The sequence below is a fragment of the Dermacentor silvarum genome, chromosome 7, assembly GCF_013339745.2.
Source record: "Dermacentor silvarum isolate Dsil-2018 chromosome 7, BIME_Dsil_1.4, whole genome shotgun sequence".
Lineage (NCBI taxonomy): Eukaryota > Metazoa > Arthropoda > Arachnida > Ixodida > Ixodidae > Dermacentor > Dermacentor silvarum.
The window spans coordinates 16,432,883-16,449,003 of NC_051160.1; the positions used below are offsets into that span (position 1 = coordinate 16,432,883).

Genomic DNA, 16,121 nt, shown 5'->3' on the forward strand with positions numbered 1-16,121 from the left:
TATATACCTATATCTACAAGTTTAAAGCACTGTCACTTGAGGATTAAAGATTTAAAAATGTAATTTTTCTTTTGATCCCCCCCAAGGCCAAACTCCGCCCTTCAACGAACACGAGCATACCATCAGTGTCTTCTCGGTCGAGGATCTCCACCCTGCGTAGGAAGAAGCACTCCTTGAGGCGGTACTCGGGCGTTGGTCCTCCGGTGACGCTGGAGCGCTTATTGCTGTGCTTGCACAGCAGCACCAGCCCATCAAACAGAAACAGGTGCCGCTCAGTCAACCGGCGGCCAGAGCCCACTTTGCCAAGGGTTCCCTCTGCACATGCCGGACAACATCTCTCATGCACTTTGCAATTTTTGGTCATCCCGATGCAGTGAATCAGTCACTGAAAAGTAAGCGTTTTCCACACAGCTAGGATCATAAGCAAACACTGTAAATATGTTTCCCATTGAAACTCGTTTTTTCTGACTACTCGATTCTTCAGATGTTTTCGCAGTCCCCTCTGTGTATGAAAAATCAGTCAGCAGCTGTACGCCTTTGTGGTGTGCTTCTGAACTTGCAAGCAAGATGAAAAAGTCGGAGCTCACCATGCTCTAGTTTCTATCATAGGTTTTTTGTCTTATTTGATAGATATATTTGAGTAATGTCAAAGCAATATGTGTTACAAGAGAACCAATAGATGTTATGCATATTTAAATGCAAGAAGGCTCTGTATTTTCACAGCCATGACAATGTTGCAGACCAGGCCATGGTTCAGGCCAAGCCAAACCTTCTATATCTCAGCACGCCAACGGCAGTTGCCAGACATCTCCTAGGGCAGTATAACAAGGAGCTTTATGCCTGTGCCATCTCATTTCCATCAAAGTTGGCAGCAAGTGCAGGGATGCCACAAGTAAGAGGTGTCACCAGTATGCATCATGCCACTGTAACTAAAATGGTCTGTATGGCGCACATGTACTATACTCGTGGAATGAAATGCGCCAGAGAAATCAGTTAGGCCTAACTGATTACGCAGGCCTAAATTGATGCATTTCATTCAGCAAGAATAGTAAGCGGCGATGGTACACACGACAATGTGCATGTTGCACAAGGCGTGCTGTACACTGGCAACATAGCTCGCATTAGTGATAGACATGACAGAGATGGGACTAGTGGGCGACCATTCTTACCCATGATGTATTCGTTGCAGCACTGGCCAATGTCTCGCCCTTCCCAGCCATCGACAGCCTTCTGCAGCTCCTTCATCTTGTGCAGCGCTATGGCTCGGCGGTCACGGCTGTGCATGCGCAGGGATGCCTCTCTGCAATCAATGTTTAAGGTGATGCTGAAACAATTTTGATACTTGTGGACAAATGCACTGGTTTCATAGATTAAATTCTTATGAACATCAAGGGCCAATTTTAAGGGCATGGTAAGTGCACATTCCATATTGCTATTGATCAAAGTGAAGCATATTAACCCACCCTAGGCCAGCCTGTGCAGGAGTGATGTTACTCAAGCTAGCACTCTAAATGTGACACGACCTTCAATACTTTCACCAGTGTTGCTCAAACCTTCTCTTCAATAACTTCTTTATAGTTGTGTTTATTGACGGCACAAACGTTACAGTGTTGGCACGCATGGAGAAGGGCGTGAAAGGAACTTGCTTCCTACTTTTTCGCTGCGGGATATAGATGCACACATACCGACTGCATGCTTATCCATGTGATTCATGGATGTCTCAGAGCCCAGCACAAGCAAGTTGAATCTCAATTCGTCAGCGTGCCTTAACAAGGAACTCTTCCCTGTATGTACTTTGGCTAGCTGGTGTTGCAGTATAGAAAGAGTAATAAATGCCCTCTTTGTATAATTTCACCATCATGTTGTTCTTTCCTCTCTTGCCAAGAGCCATTCATAGCCAACAAATTCTGCTCGCCTGCCACGTGCACCACTGCTACAGTTTGATTAAGGAAATCCCCAGCTTCAAAGGAACAGTTCAGCATTCAAATGGCAAGAAAGCAACACAGCTATACATTTGCTCCATGTAAGGTACATCATTTCAGCAGATAGCCAGCTTACAGTGACAAGCTAAACTGGCCAATTGTAGACTGCTTTCACAATCAAATGACAGGCTTAATCAGTAGACCTTACCCAGGCCTTTTACGTGGCAGCTTGTCGGCACAGGTACGTGTTAGCTGGGCTTTGAGCCTCCGGAGCAATCCTTCTGCCTGCTCCAATGTTTCTCGATCTTCTTCAGATGGTGCCATCTGCTGCAACACCTGTGCGTAGACAGAAGAAAAATGAATATACCACGTTAGGCATGTTGAAGTGGCCGCAACGAACCTACCTCTGCAACATCACTTTTTCTAAAAGTATGCAAAGAGTCAATTTTAAGCTTGAACTGAATTCTTACAAAACAGGGTGCCTAGCAAATCCGATTTATAAAGCTCCCCGACTTTCACAGTGAAAGTTTTCTGACCAAGTAAGCATTAGAACACAATGTCCAAAAGGGGTGTGCGAATACTAGAACCCGAGTGAAAGACGTTCGAATGATGCGATTCGTGAATCGACTATCTATTATTTCTTTTTCGAATAAAGACCCGGTCGATGCAGATGCCTTGATGCACGCAGCCGTTACACGGTCCCTGTCAGTACATGATTCGTACATGACAGGATCGAAGTAATGCCCATAGGCGACGCGGACTACGGGGACGGCAATAAAATCGGCTCGTACGGAAAGCACGTGCGATGAGCGGACCAATTAGCCACCCGATTTCACGCACATCGTAACAAATACGTGTGGTCACACACACATGGAGATACGCGCACACAAGCGAACTTGTTGCGCGCGCTCGCGGCAGTTGACGGCTAATCGCCCGCGGACCCGAACGGCGCTTCAACGGCCGTCAAACCTGCGCGCGTAATATAGGGACCGATCGCTGACGAGTCACCCGTACAAGTTTCCCGCAACGGCTTGCGGGCAGTAATCACATCGGCTAGCGGCGACTTTTTGTCGCGGGAACAAAGCCTAGGCAGTTAGGCCTAATCGGCGCTGCTTCGCTGAGTGTCGGTGACTGAAGTTACAGTATCATGCCAAATCGAAGCCGATCTAATCGCAGCAGCAGCACGACACTGAAAAGTCGACAGACCGCCTCGCCACCGAAAGCGAGTGCCTGGGATGGCAATAACGTTGTTCGCGGCCGCCATCTTTGCGACACTACATATGGCGGCCTCTTGTTCCGGACGCTGTCGGTAGACGAACATCGGTACTTGCTCGTAACTTCAAGCAACCCGTCGCAAGGCTAGCTTTGAGTACGTGTTAGCTAGGCTCTTCGCGGGGGCGAAGATGTCATGCGATCAGTGCGCTAACCGTCCGGCGGGAGATGCGTTTGTCCGGTCTGCGGGTCCCGTCGGCAGATTTGGACAGCGTGAAGCCCATCCCGGAAGCTTGTGGCCCTCGCGATTTCAGAACCTTCAACTGACGCCGAACACCACAGTGGAAAGGAACCACACGGAACAGAACACTCGTGTCGTTACGCGTGCGCGCGGCTCCGAGTTCGTACACTTGCGTTGAAGGAAAGCGCGATCGACCACACGCGCGCACAAAATGCCTTGCCTCAAAGGCCGCATGGCGCCATGCGCGTAGCTGCCCCCCCCCTCAGCGAAACAGTTCGTGTTTCGGTTTGAGGAAAGTTTACTCTGAACTTCATTATAACTGAACTTCATTATGAGTACTACATTGTTTTCAAATTAAACAGAAAGGTTGGACATGGACGCGCGTCTCTTTTCTTAAATTTGAAAAAAAAAAAAAAATGTTGCGTTCATTTTACGAAAGCAAATGAGAATTTAACAGCGAATCTCGAAGGCAATGCTTTTGCCGTACTGCAGACAGTGGAAGTGACAAACCGCCATAATCACTTACTGCTAGTGAGCAAACGAAGGCAAATTCAGTATTTTTTTTTTCTTGGTGAACCATGCAAGTAACAGCAGCAAGTATTATACTGAAGGGGCCCCGAAGAACTTTTCGAACATAGCAGACAGTTTCAGCAGGGCGTTGAGTTTACTGGAAGTTGCCCGCTTCAATACTAATTTGCGCGTAGTACTTGCCTCTACGTGGTGACAGCAATATATAAATAGTAAAATCGACCATCGCTTAGTCTCATATCATGCCGAGGACACCGTATAAGAGCTCCTTTGTCGCTATTATTGAGATCGGTTGCTTGTTTTGACGCTGCTAGTCCTAGGAGGACGCCGTCGACGCGGAGGCACCTCTAGGCCTAGCAGCGCCAAAACAAGCAACCGATCTGAGTGCCAACAACAACAAAAGAGCGCTTATACTGTGTCTTCGGTGTGAGATGAGACTAAGTGATGGTCGATTTACCATTTATATATTACGTTACCGATCTGTTAACGAGGCCTCTGTGAACATGTAAGCCAAATAAGGGGCTACGTTTACATTGAACCCCACGCGAGCGGGTAGAGTCCGAAATCGGGATGACCGAGCCGGACGTGACCGCGTTTACAGGAACTCGTTTTTGACGTGCCCGAACAACGACGGCACGCAGCGTCGAATCGAGACATCAGACAGCTTTAGCAGGACTTTACCGTTTATCGCGAGTGTTACAACTGCGCATGCACGGAGTTTGGCGGACTCTGGTATAAAAGTTGACCGGAACACTCCGCCGCGTATACCAAGTTTGCGCAACAACATCGCAGCCGAGGCTGCCCGCTACTTGCTTTCCGTCGTGAAAGCAATAAATAAATGGTAAGATCAACCATAGTTTAGTCTCATCTCACGTTGAGGACAAGCTATAAGCGCTCTTTTGAGATCGGCTGTATCGGCGCGATTCTGGCATGGACAGACATTCGTGCCAACCGCGAGTCTCCCCTCGCGAGACGGCTAGGACAGGCATGCATGGTGGCCTCGCAGATGCCTGCAGCCAGGATTTTAAAAAGAGTAAAAGCTCAAAGCCCATGAGAGCGATTTTGTGCGCGACGGCGACGAGCGACGAAACGGGCCGACGCGCGATCAGCAGATCGCTCGAAGCCCGGAAGTGCTATGAGCGACTAGCCAATAGCACTTAGCCGGAACTGGATGTACACTACTCAAATACTTCTTTCTGTGGTTTTACGTGCCAAAACCAGTTCTGATTATGAGGCACGCCGTATAGTGGAGGGCTCCGGATTAATTTTGACCACCTGGGGTTCTTTAACGTACACTACAACGCAAACATACAGGCGTTTTTGCATTTCGCCTCCATAGAAATGCGGCCGCCGCGGCCGGGACTCGATCCCACGACCTCGTGCTCAGCAAGCTGAGCCTAACCGCGGCGGGTTACTCAAATACTACCGACTGTCGCACGGAACGAGCAAACGACTAAATTTTGATACTTGCAAGGATAAGAACCTACTGCAAGACCTTTAGAAATATTTATGCTGCTCTTTACAGTGAAAGCATCAAATTAATAAAGCATGCGGCACGCCAGTTTCTGCACGTATTTGCTGCCTGGGCCGATCCGGCATCGGATTTCTTGATCGCCATTAACAGTGGTCGCTGCTACACAGTCATACGATCCGTATAGAGTTATCGTCTGCTGATCGTCGGCAACTCTCAGCACTGTATAACGCCTTGGCTCCAAATTCAGATTTGTAAGATAAGGCTAAATTTTAGACACTATTTCAATTTTGCCAACTTATTATTGCTGATAAAAACGTTCTTAAGCGTTTTTTTTTTTTTTTTTTTTTTTTTGAGCGCAGATGTCAGCCTGCGATCGCAAATGACGTGCAGCAACACTCGATCCGGATCAAGTTCGATCCGGATCGGCCCCGATCACGATCAGAAGTGTATGTGTGACACCGGTATTAGTTTAGCGTAACAGCGGGATCGAAATGTGCAGAACGCTACCGATCGCATTTAGCGTACGTTCATTTGTACACTTTGCTACGTGTTGAAATTTTGAAATTGAGCAGTTATAAAGTCATGCATGCTAAGTGGAAATCCTAAGGTTGGTACCAAATTTGACATATGCGTCTCCAAAATTGTGATAAGAAATATATTGGCTTTCTTTTAACCGTTTCACGAGCATACCTCTAAAGTTCAGAACAATAATGACCGCAATGTCAATGCATTTAAACGGCTATCTAGAAAGTGATGCAGAATTTCTGCCAGGCGGATATGACTTCATAAGCATCGGTTCCAATTTTACATTACAATCTGAACAAGTGAATAATTAAAAAAGATCTTTAATAGAATATCTTCTTTCATTAACTACATGGCCATTGCAATTTGCAGCGCAGGTAATGCCAGTCTACATATAATTCACCTGAACGAACCGAACTGCATCATTTTTCACAGGCAATCTACACTTGTGTTAGCTTTTCTAAGAAAATACAGCCGAATCTCGATAATTTGAACTCGAAGGGGCCCGAAAAATGTGTTCTATTTTTGAAGTATTCGTTCACCATAGCACGACGTACGAACGGAGCGTGTCGTGAAATACTATGGCGCGCAAGCACATAGCGAGCGAGGGTCACGAAACTGTCCACGTCGGCCAATGCTCGCTTCCCGATAACGGCAGAAAACGAAACCTCAGGGAGCGGGCGGTGCCGGCACGGCGCCAGCTTGCTTCCTCAAGGTTCGCTTTCTGTCGTTAAAGCGAGCATTGGCCGGACTGGGCCTCCCTCCGCAGTTGCCTTCCCTCTGCGCCGCAGCCGCCGCAGCGTTGGCTGAGACGTCGGCACGTACAAGTATACGCGTGTTCCGGCGCGACGCAGAAGCGGTGACCTTGCCATTTGAGAGTCCCGCAATGGCTTTTTCTTTATTGCGATAGCAATTATATGGACACTTCAACGGGATTTCTGCCGTCGGCGTCGCCGTGAGGTTCCGTATAGATTCCAAGGGCGATAAAAGCGTCGCCGCGCGCCGTATGCGCGAGTAAAAGCGCGCGGGGGACGCGCGCTATCACGGAGAGCCAACGCACGGCGGAAAGCAAACGCGATTGTCGCGCGAAAGGCCGGGGGAGGGGGGGGGGGGAGGCGGGGAGACGCTGTGCTACGGCACCAAATGCTTATCTTGCAACCCAGCGCAAGGGGAACTGGCAACGCAATCTCCCACGCGAAAGAAAAAAAAAAAAAAAAAAAAAAAAAAAAAAAAAAAAAAAAAAAAAAAACCGGGGAGGCAGCGCGGGAGGGAGGGGGGGGGGGGGGGGGAGCAGCTTCTACTCTGCCAACAAATAGGCTTGCACTGGCTGTGGTGGCCGTCGCCCGCACCGTCTCTTATCTCCACACGGCTCTGACCTTTGTAAATGCCGCTCAGTTTCTGTTGAAGCGATAGACCGCACGCTTCTTCGCCCGCTGGCTGCAGCGGCTGCGCTTGCTGCCAGCGTTTTGACAGTCGTTGTCTGCGGTCATTCAGTGTGATCTATTCATGTTTGCTTGTGCGCGATGACACCACGATTGTCAATTCAGTTAGAAAGCGAATGTGTCCAACTTTATGCGGCCCATAAAACTACTCTACTATCCCTACGCCGAATAGCTCTCTACCAATTTGCTATCGCAATTGATGCTTCGCCTTTCGGGCGAAACGGCGACATTTTGTTTCTCTTTTTTTTTCTTCGCGTGACGTTGAGGAGTCTCGCTACAGTGGCTAGAATGGGGAAGTGTGTTGAACGCGCCAGCTCCCGTGTGCGCCTTTTAATGGAAACTACCAGATGGCCTTGCCACACGCTTACATCTTCCTGGGTGCATAACAATCACAAGAGAGACAAAGGCGCCCCGAAAAGATTCTGGAACCATATAAAAGCACTCGGAGCTCCAACTAAAAACTCGCAAACGGCTATAAGGGATGAAGACGGTAGCATCTACGAAGGAGACGATGCGCTGCGGTACATCACAGATGTTATTAGGGATAACTTCGGCACGAGAAAGAGCGTAGTTCAGACAACCGATCCAGAAACAGAGAGGCCCGAGAGATCAAAATTTGGCATAGAAAGATGTTATTGGAAAAAGGCAGCAAAAATATCCCTAATAACACGGCAGCAAGACCCGTTGAAATCCCAATACAGCTAATCAAAAATCTCGGTCCAAAGAGCAAGGCACTGCTGACTAATAGTAATGTCATAGAGCAAGTGATTAGAACAAAGGAAATTCCCGTTGGATGGCGCGAAAGCAAGATGAACCTCGTCTACAAAGGCAAAGGAGATAAGGATAAGACGAGCTCTTACAGGCCAGTTACAGCAACGTCGGTGATATATAGAATGGCAATGCAAGCCATAAAATTAGAACTGTTGAAGTGGGTGGAGAAAAATGATGTATTGGGGGAACTACAGAGTGGGTTCAAGCCAGGCAGATGCTTAGAGGATAATATGTTTGTACTAACTCAGTGCATAGAGATTTCAGTAGCTCAGAAAAGACCTTTATCGATAGCATTTCTAGATATGACAACGTAGACAGCGAATTGTTATGGGATATTCTTAAGCACAAAGGCATAGATGACGATCTTGTGGAGCTATTGAGGGAGATATATAGAGACAACCAAGTACAAGTTATATGGGAAGGTCAAAAATGTAATTAAATGGTGGAAATTCACCAAGGATTGGAGCAAGGATGTCCTCTGTCTCCATTGTTGTTCACGCTTTACGTTAAGGGTATAGAAAGACTGGAAAACAGTGAATTAGGGTTTGATTTATCCTACATGCGTAATGGACAAATGGTGCAACAGAAGGTCCCTGGACTGATGTACGCAGATGACATTGTGCTAGTAGCGGACAATAAAAAAGGTTTACAGATACTTGCGAATATCTGTGGCAATGCAGCGACAAATCTAGGCCTTATGTTTAGTACAGAGAAAACAGGAATTATGATCTTTAATCACGAGACGAGTAATTACGTGGTGTCAATCCAACAGCAAGTCACACCCATAGTCAAGCAATACAAGTACCTCAGGGTACACATAAAGAAAATAATTACTCAAGAAACCACCAAGATAATCTGAAAATAAAGGGGAAGCGGAATGCAGCAATAATGAAACATAGAGCACTGCAGGGGCCACAATAAGTAAGAGGTGGAGTGTGGAATCTGGAAAGGCGTAATGGTGCCAGCGCTACCATTCGCAAATGTCATTCTATGCTTAAAATCAGATATCTTGTCGGGGTTGGAAGTTAACCAACAATCAGTAGGCCGGTTGGCTTTGGGAACCCACGGTAAAATCACAAATGAGGCAGTGCAGGGTGACATGGGTTGGGCCTCTTTTGAAGTTATAGAAGCACAGAGCAAAACTAGTTTTGAAGAAAGGCTCAGGAACATGGATTATTGAAAATAGATGGACAGCTAAAGTGCCCAAGTATCTGTACCTGAAAAGCATGGACACAGTAAGAGGTCAAGGAAGTTGGCAACCAAGAGTCATCAGAAAGAAAGTGAGAGAAATAGAGACAGTGAATTTGGTGCAAAGAATGGAAACAAAAAGGACCATGGAGATTTAAAAGAATGAGAAGAAAGAAATTAGAAGGGAAAATCTGTAAGATAACAGAAAGAGCAGTGCCTTGCTATTTGAGGCTCGAGCCGGTTGCCTAAGGACCAAAACATACCGGAGCAAATATTCGGAACTAGATGGGGCATGTATATGCTGCAGTAAAGATCCGGAGACCACTCTGCACATCATAATGGAATGCGAAGGAATTCACCCAGCTAGAACCGTACGTAACGTACAACTTCCAGAAGCACTTGGGTTTAAAGTGGAAGATAACATCAACCGGTCAGCCGTAGAGATAAGCAAGAGACGATTAGAGTACTGGTGAAAAAAAAGCAGGGAAGAGATCGATACGACCTGATCTCTTAAAATCATAGGTAGCGGCACAAGGTAAATTTTTTGGGAAAAAAAAAAAGAAGATTAATGAGAGGTATACAAAAATGCTAGATAAAGAACAGTATAGTATACCTGATTAAATCAAGCAGGCTAAGTGACTATTTATCACCGCCCCGTTTCAAAGGGGATGCCATTAAATTACCATCATCACCTTACACTTACACGTGGCCATGGCGGCGGCTAGCAGCCACAAAGCAAGGGCGCTGCGTGGAATGCGATCATCCACGCGCGCAACCCGACATGCAATAACAAAAAAAGAAAACTTCTTAACATATATTCTCGCTCATGCATGGCGGCAAGTGGCGATAGAGTGGCTATGCTAGCTCTTTCGGAATTAAAAGGCACCAAGGTAACAATCCAATTGAGCGCTCGTCGATGGTAAAACGTAGCTGGCATTAGCCAATTTACTCCCGCTCTGACACCTTATTGAACGCAAAGCAAGAAAATTGCCAGTGGTAACTTGGAAGCAAACATTTTATTTTGACAAACTGCTTACGCAAAGAACTCATTTTTGAAGAGTGGCTCAAAATCCGTTTAAAACAAAGGCATTCTCAGTCATCGATGATGCTTTGCTACGCGACGCACCTGAGCTGGTGCTTTTTTTGTTCTTCTTCATGAGAAAAAAAAAAAATTATTTTGTTCACAAACAATCCAAAGAGAATGTTGTCAGCCTTAGGTTATTCCCTGCTAAGTGACGCACCTGAGCTTCAGGTGCTTCTTTTCACCGGAAGACGCTCTCTCTTTGTTGAGTGCCTTCATGTATAAGTGCAAACAGGTGACCAAAAAGAATTTTGTAACCTGGTTGGTAAGGCTGGGGCCATGCGGTGCACAGCCCAGTACAACGTAATTTTTGTGCAGGCAGAAGACAAGCTCTTCCAAGCTGTCACTGTGTAGCAGTCGTAACTGAACCACGTTGAAAAAAAAGTGGTTTCAAGGGCGTCTATACAAATGAGAAGAGTTTCTCCGAAGGGTAAATGAGGCCCCACTGTCGCAGAACTTGGTGAACATCGCCACTTGTTGGCTTCGTCTGTGGAAACAAGGAGCTCGTCAAAGCATTACTTGCGCACAGACTTCAGGGTTGTTTTGTGTGCAACATATCCTGTCATGTAGAAGACTAGCCACGAGTCGCAAGTCTTTTCAGTGTAATCATGGTCGGGGAGCATTGCGGATTCAAAAGGACAGACTGGTGGGCTAGTTGGTATGGCATTATTTACACAGTAGCAGAGAAGCATACGGACGGCGAAAGAAACACACGGGACACAGCGCTAACCGAGTGCTTGTCGCATTAGCCACCTGTGTCAGTTGAACTTGCTGGTTTCATTTGTTTGTGTCTTCCTTCTCCCTTCCTTTCGTGCGGTTATATATATATATGCTGTCGTGCCATAAACACTCAATTGTTAGTTAGCACTGTGTTCCATCTGTTTCTTTCGCCGTCCGTGTGCTTCTGCGCTACTGTGTAAATAAAGCATTGCGGACTTCATTATCAAGTGAGAAGCTTCTTCAACCTTCCCACTATCCAGTAGTGCATCCACTTCATGGTTTGCATCCTCACTGCTGAGGAGAAATGTCAGATTGCCCCCTTCACAGTTGCCAGTGCCCTAACTTTGACCAAATTATAGAAACTAAGGCAGTTCAAGGAGAGCTAAAATTGGGCAGCAGTACGATAGTAGCATCCAGGCACGAAACGTTTTCGAACCATGAGTACACATATACCTGCTGCAGCACAAAAAGAAACGAGCGTAACTTCTCACAGGTCAGAGCGGGCGGCGTCATTGAAGCAGCAGGGCCAGCGCGACTTGCATCGGGCGACATGTAAACAACAGCGCACGCCCCCTCGTGGCTCCCTGCCAGCGGCTTCAATGCGCCCCGCCCCGTAGGCGCTGCCTGCCGCTCGTCCCACTTCCCCATTCTAGCCACTGTAGTCGCACCTAAGCTTTGACTCTATGGCAGTGTCGGAGCTATGCCGGTTGGAGGCGCTGCCACGTGACTTGGCTGATTTAAATGATGGGGTTTTACGTGCCAAAACCACGATCTGATTATGGGGCACGCCGTAGTGGGGGACTCCGCAAATTTGGCCCACCTGGGGTTTTTTAACGTGCACCTAAATCTAAGTACAAGGGTGTTTTCACATTTCACCCCCATCAAAATGCGGCCGCCGTGGCCGGGATTCGATCCCGCGACCTCGTGCTCAGCAGCCCAAACACCATAGCCACTGAGCAACCACGGCGGGTGTGATTTGGCTCATTGCAAAGAGCATTGTCGGAGCGCGGTGTGTTAAAATTAACCGTCGCAAATGCTTTCGCGTTCGAATTACTGGGCGTTCTGGCCCATTGGAATACACATAACTTTGATGGGACCAAAGCGTCAGTTCGAATAAACCGGATGTTCGAATGAAGCGTGTTCGAATTAACGAGATTTGACAGTATTCAATTCAAGATATTTAACATATTTGGAATTTGTGTGAGTGCACTACCCTACCGAAAAGTTGGGCAATGCAGAGGAAACAAAATTTATAGGGAGGGGTGTTGGTGAATTTGTACTTTACAACAGCAGTCGTAAATAATCTAAAAGAAAATCTAATTAGGCATAGACCACTTGAAACATATGTCACTGGAGTCACGAATATCCAACCAATAACCAACACGCCATTTTTCAATGGCTGCACACGTGCAAAACATGTAGAACAAGCAGCTGTGTGAATCTGAGAATCGAAGCTTGCAACTGGGATGTTCGCATGGAGTTCAAATTTACAAATGTTGAAAGGTTACAACCGAGGACCCATGGTCTTCGCATGAAGCAATGTAAAACAGAGAAGAAAAATAAACGAATGAAGAAAGGTAAGTCGCCGATTAACTATTCATACCTGCTCGATTATTCGTAATTCCTCGCGGCACCATTGCCAACTCCACAGAACTGCTATACTAGAACGGTGATCGAAATTTCGTGCACCGTAAGTACGATACCTCATTCGATTTCTTAAGGTTGAGCTGCGTGCGAGATGTCAAAAACATGGTGACCGCGACACAAGCTGCCGCCATTTAAGTGTTGCACATGCCACCTGTGCCCTTATTTTCATTGTCGAGGTGGTTCCTTTGCTTTCAAAGTGCCAGACAGCCACTGCAAGGCATTTTGTTGACTTGGCACCAAACTGCATCTTTGGTCGCTCACTACCAACGAGGCAGCGCTGTTAGGCCTACCAGGCAGAAGTGTCGGGCAGCATAATATGTTGGAAAGCTCGCTCTTGATGCGTTCATACCCGTAGACAATTAAAGAGATCACGCTCACGGGCTCAACAGTGAGCAGCGCGCTTCAAGAGAAGTTCGGGTTCGCAGACGATCAGCTGCAGCAACTACTGCAAACGGCTGCCAAATTGCTGTGTACACATACTGGTAGGAACGGGAAAGGCTCGTGTGTGGACATGAAGCTCAAAGGTTCCAAAGTGAATTTGCAGAACATAGCTTAAACCAACAGTGTTGCAGAGTTCAGGTCGCATGCATGACAGCCTCGAGGGTCATAAAATTTTTAATGATTCTCACGTATTTTCAATAAAGCACAGGATACAGAAAAATTCTTGAAAAAAAAAATTATGTGATGCTGGAGTCATTAAAATCTGTATTTACTTTCCGCACACAAACTAAAAAGCCGAAAAGCAACAATACACATGCATTTAGTGCGAAGGGCCTTGCACTGACAACCAGGTGGAGCAAAGGTTTCTTCCTTGCCTTGGCAACCCACGCGAACCTGGAGAGCGGATGCATACACTGCACTGCTGCCTCTGCCACGGTGGCATTTTTATTTCCCATTTCTTGTTCGTTCGCTCTGAATCCCCTCCTCCTCTGCATTCCCCTTTGCCACTTTCCTCGCTCCCACCTCGGCTGGTGCACCTGACTGGGAAGCGCGCTCGCTGCTTTGCTTGTCGGTGGGATATTCCGGTAGCCGCATTACCATAACTGGTATTTCGTCTAGCAAAGGTGCACTATAAGTGGTGTGCATATACAGTACGGACCACTTATAACATAACCGCTTATAATGCAGGACCGGATATAGTGCGGTGTTTTCAGACTCCCGTTAATTTGCCCATAGCACTCCCAAGTATATACGTATCGCTTATTACATGGAGTTCTATGGGAGGGTAAACAGGAGTCAGAAAAGACTGCGTTATAGCCAGTTCTGCACAACAAGTGGTTCTGCTATAAGTGGCATAAACAGCAACCGCTGTTGTCAGCATGATGGCAACGTCTCGTCATCTGGGGAAAATGACAATCCGCAAGACACACCTCCGGTGACTGCTTTGAAAGTAATGGATCCTTTTGACCTCATCAGAAAAGTTATCAGAGCCCATGACAATGACATTGCAATGGCTCTTTTAACAGATTGCGAGACCTCTCGTAACGCCTTTCCTTGCCGAGAAGCGTAAGAAATCCAGGCTGACTGACTTCTGGAAATAAAACTTCTGGTAAACGCAAACTTGCCAAGCTTGCCTACTTTGTCATAAATATGCAGTGAAATTGTGATAATTCAAACTGCTTCATTGTGGCGGTGCATGTGCCGCAAAACGAGTGTTTTGCGATGGGCCGGGCACTCGCATTAAGTTAGGAGTCGACCGCAATGTACGAAAAAAGCTGCAACAGCGGTGCGAAATGAATTCTCACGTGGAGTTGACACTTTATTGACTGCCTTCAGTACGTCTCAACCTTTGTCCCTACGCCATCGCATTGATTTCCCGGACGATGGTTTCGTTTTCGTTCCCGGCTTTGCCGTTTGGTGTATGTATATACATACTAATTTCGTGTCAACGAAGTTCCGCCACAACGAAATTTTTCGCGTGTCCCGTGAATATCGTAGCGGGACTCGACTGTAGTACGTAAACATGGTGCTTTTTCACCGCGCACCATTAACGGCAATTCAACATAAGAAATGTGCTGGACACACAAAACTGTTTCGTCCACATTGTTACAGCTCTCCCAAACTGCAGTGTGTTCTTCAATATACAGGAACGGGATAATGTAACTCAGGATAATGTAACAATTCTATCCCAAGGCCATTCCCTTGTTGCGCTTAGTGGTCAGAGCAACACTGCACCTGTACACGAACGGCATGAGCTGGCTATGAATGGCAGATGATAAGAGCAGAAGGAATCATTGCTACATTATACCAACCCCGATTGCAATGCTATGCAAAAGTGCATGCTCTGACCGGCTGCGCACCTCACAAGCGTTGAAGCGCTTGTCACCAACTTTTATTTGAGATAAGGTAATAATTAGGGGTGCACAAATACTAAATTTTCAATTGCAAAGCGAATTTGAATAATAAAAACCAATTGCAAATAAAACTGAATAGTCTTCGTATACTAATACTACTAGTTCTGCAAAAATGCAATTTTTTTTTTCACCGACTAGAGGTATGAAAAAAAAAAAAAATAGTGAGTTTATTGCACAGCAAATAATGGACAGGAACATTATGCTTTGTGGTCAACAAAATTCCTTAGTACAACGCTTTCGCTCGACAATATCACAAATGCAGTCATTTAATGTCCCGAAAGAATGATAGCTGCTCGACATGGTCGGGGCGCAGCAACACCCTCTTGCATGTCATAATTCCTTTAGACACCAAAGAGAGCCGCTCACTGGACACATTAGTGTCCAGCATCGGCAGGTATAGCTTCGCAAGCCAAGCCAACAGTGGGCACCATGCTTACACCACGACTCTCATGGATCTTCTTTTCTGCCCAAAATTTCATCATCTTCTTCTTTCTGGGGTTTTACGTGCCAAAACCAGTTCTGATTATGAGGCACGCCGTAGTGGAAGGCTTCGGATTAATTTTGACCACCTGGGGTTCTTTAACGTGCACTACAACGCAAGCACACTTCCAAAATTTCATCATGCCCATATCTTTCAACCTGTGCTTGTGGCAGTGAGAAACTGCTGCAATAAGGAAGTGCAAATTTCTGCTGGTTGATGAGGTTATCAAAGTTTTTCCACAGTGCTGACGTGGAAGGAGCCTCATTAGGAGCTTTCGCTGTTGAGGACATATCTGGATTCCTTGGTGTCGAAGTTTTCCTTGCTTTTTCTAAAGCCAGGTTTTTGACCCAGTTTGCCATTGAAGCGATTCAGTTGGTACTCAAATACTTTAGAGCGAGGGTCTAAAAACATTGCCGAGCTTGCTACTTGGTCAAATTTGTACTTTGGAAACGGTGTTTCTAGGCATATAGCCGGATTAGTAGCAGACACAGAGGTTTCCATCTGGCGGCTGGTGTTGTCCACACTGAAGAGGCAGTAC

The 16,121-nt window shown here is 46.5% G+C and overlaps 1 protein-coding gene across 1 annotated transcript in view; it reads right to left on the reverse strand.

The window, feature by feature from the left end:
* LOC119458600 (son of sevenless homolog 1-like) overlaps positions 1-16,121 on the reverse strand; it is a 57,413-nt gene that overhangs the window by 23,382 nt on the left and 17,910 nt on the right. The window contains 3 exon segments of the mRNA XM_049670274.1: positions 121-315; positions 1,170-1,300; positions 2,131-2,258. Of these exon segments, the coding sequence (XP_049526231.1) occupies positions 121-315; positions 1,170-1,300; positions 2,131-2,258 (454 nt within the window).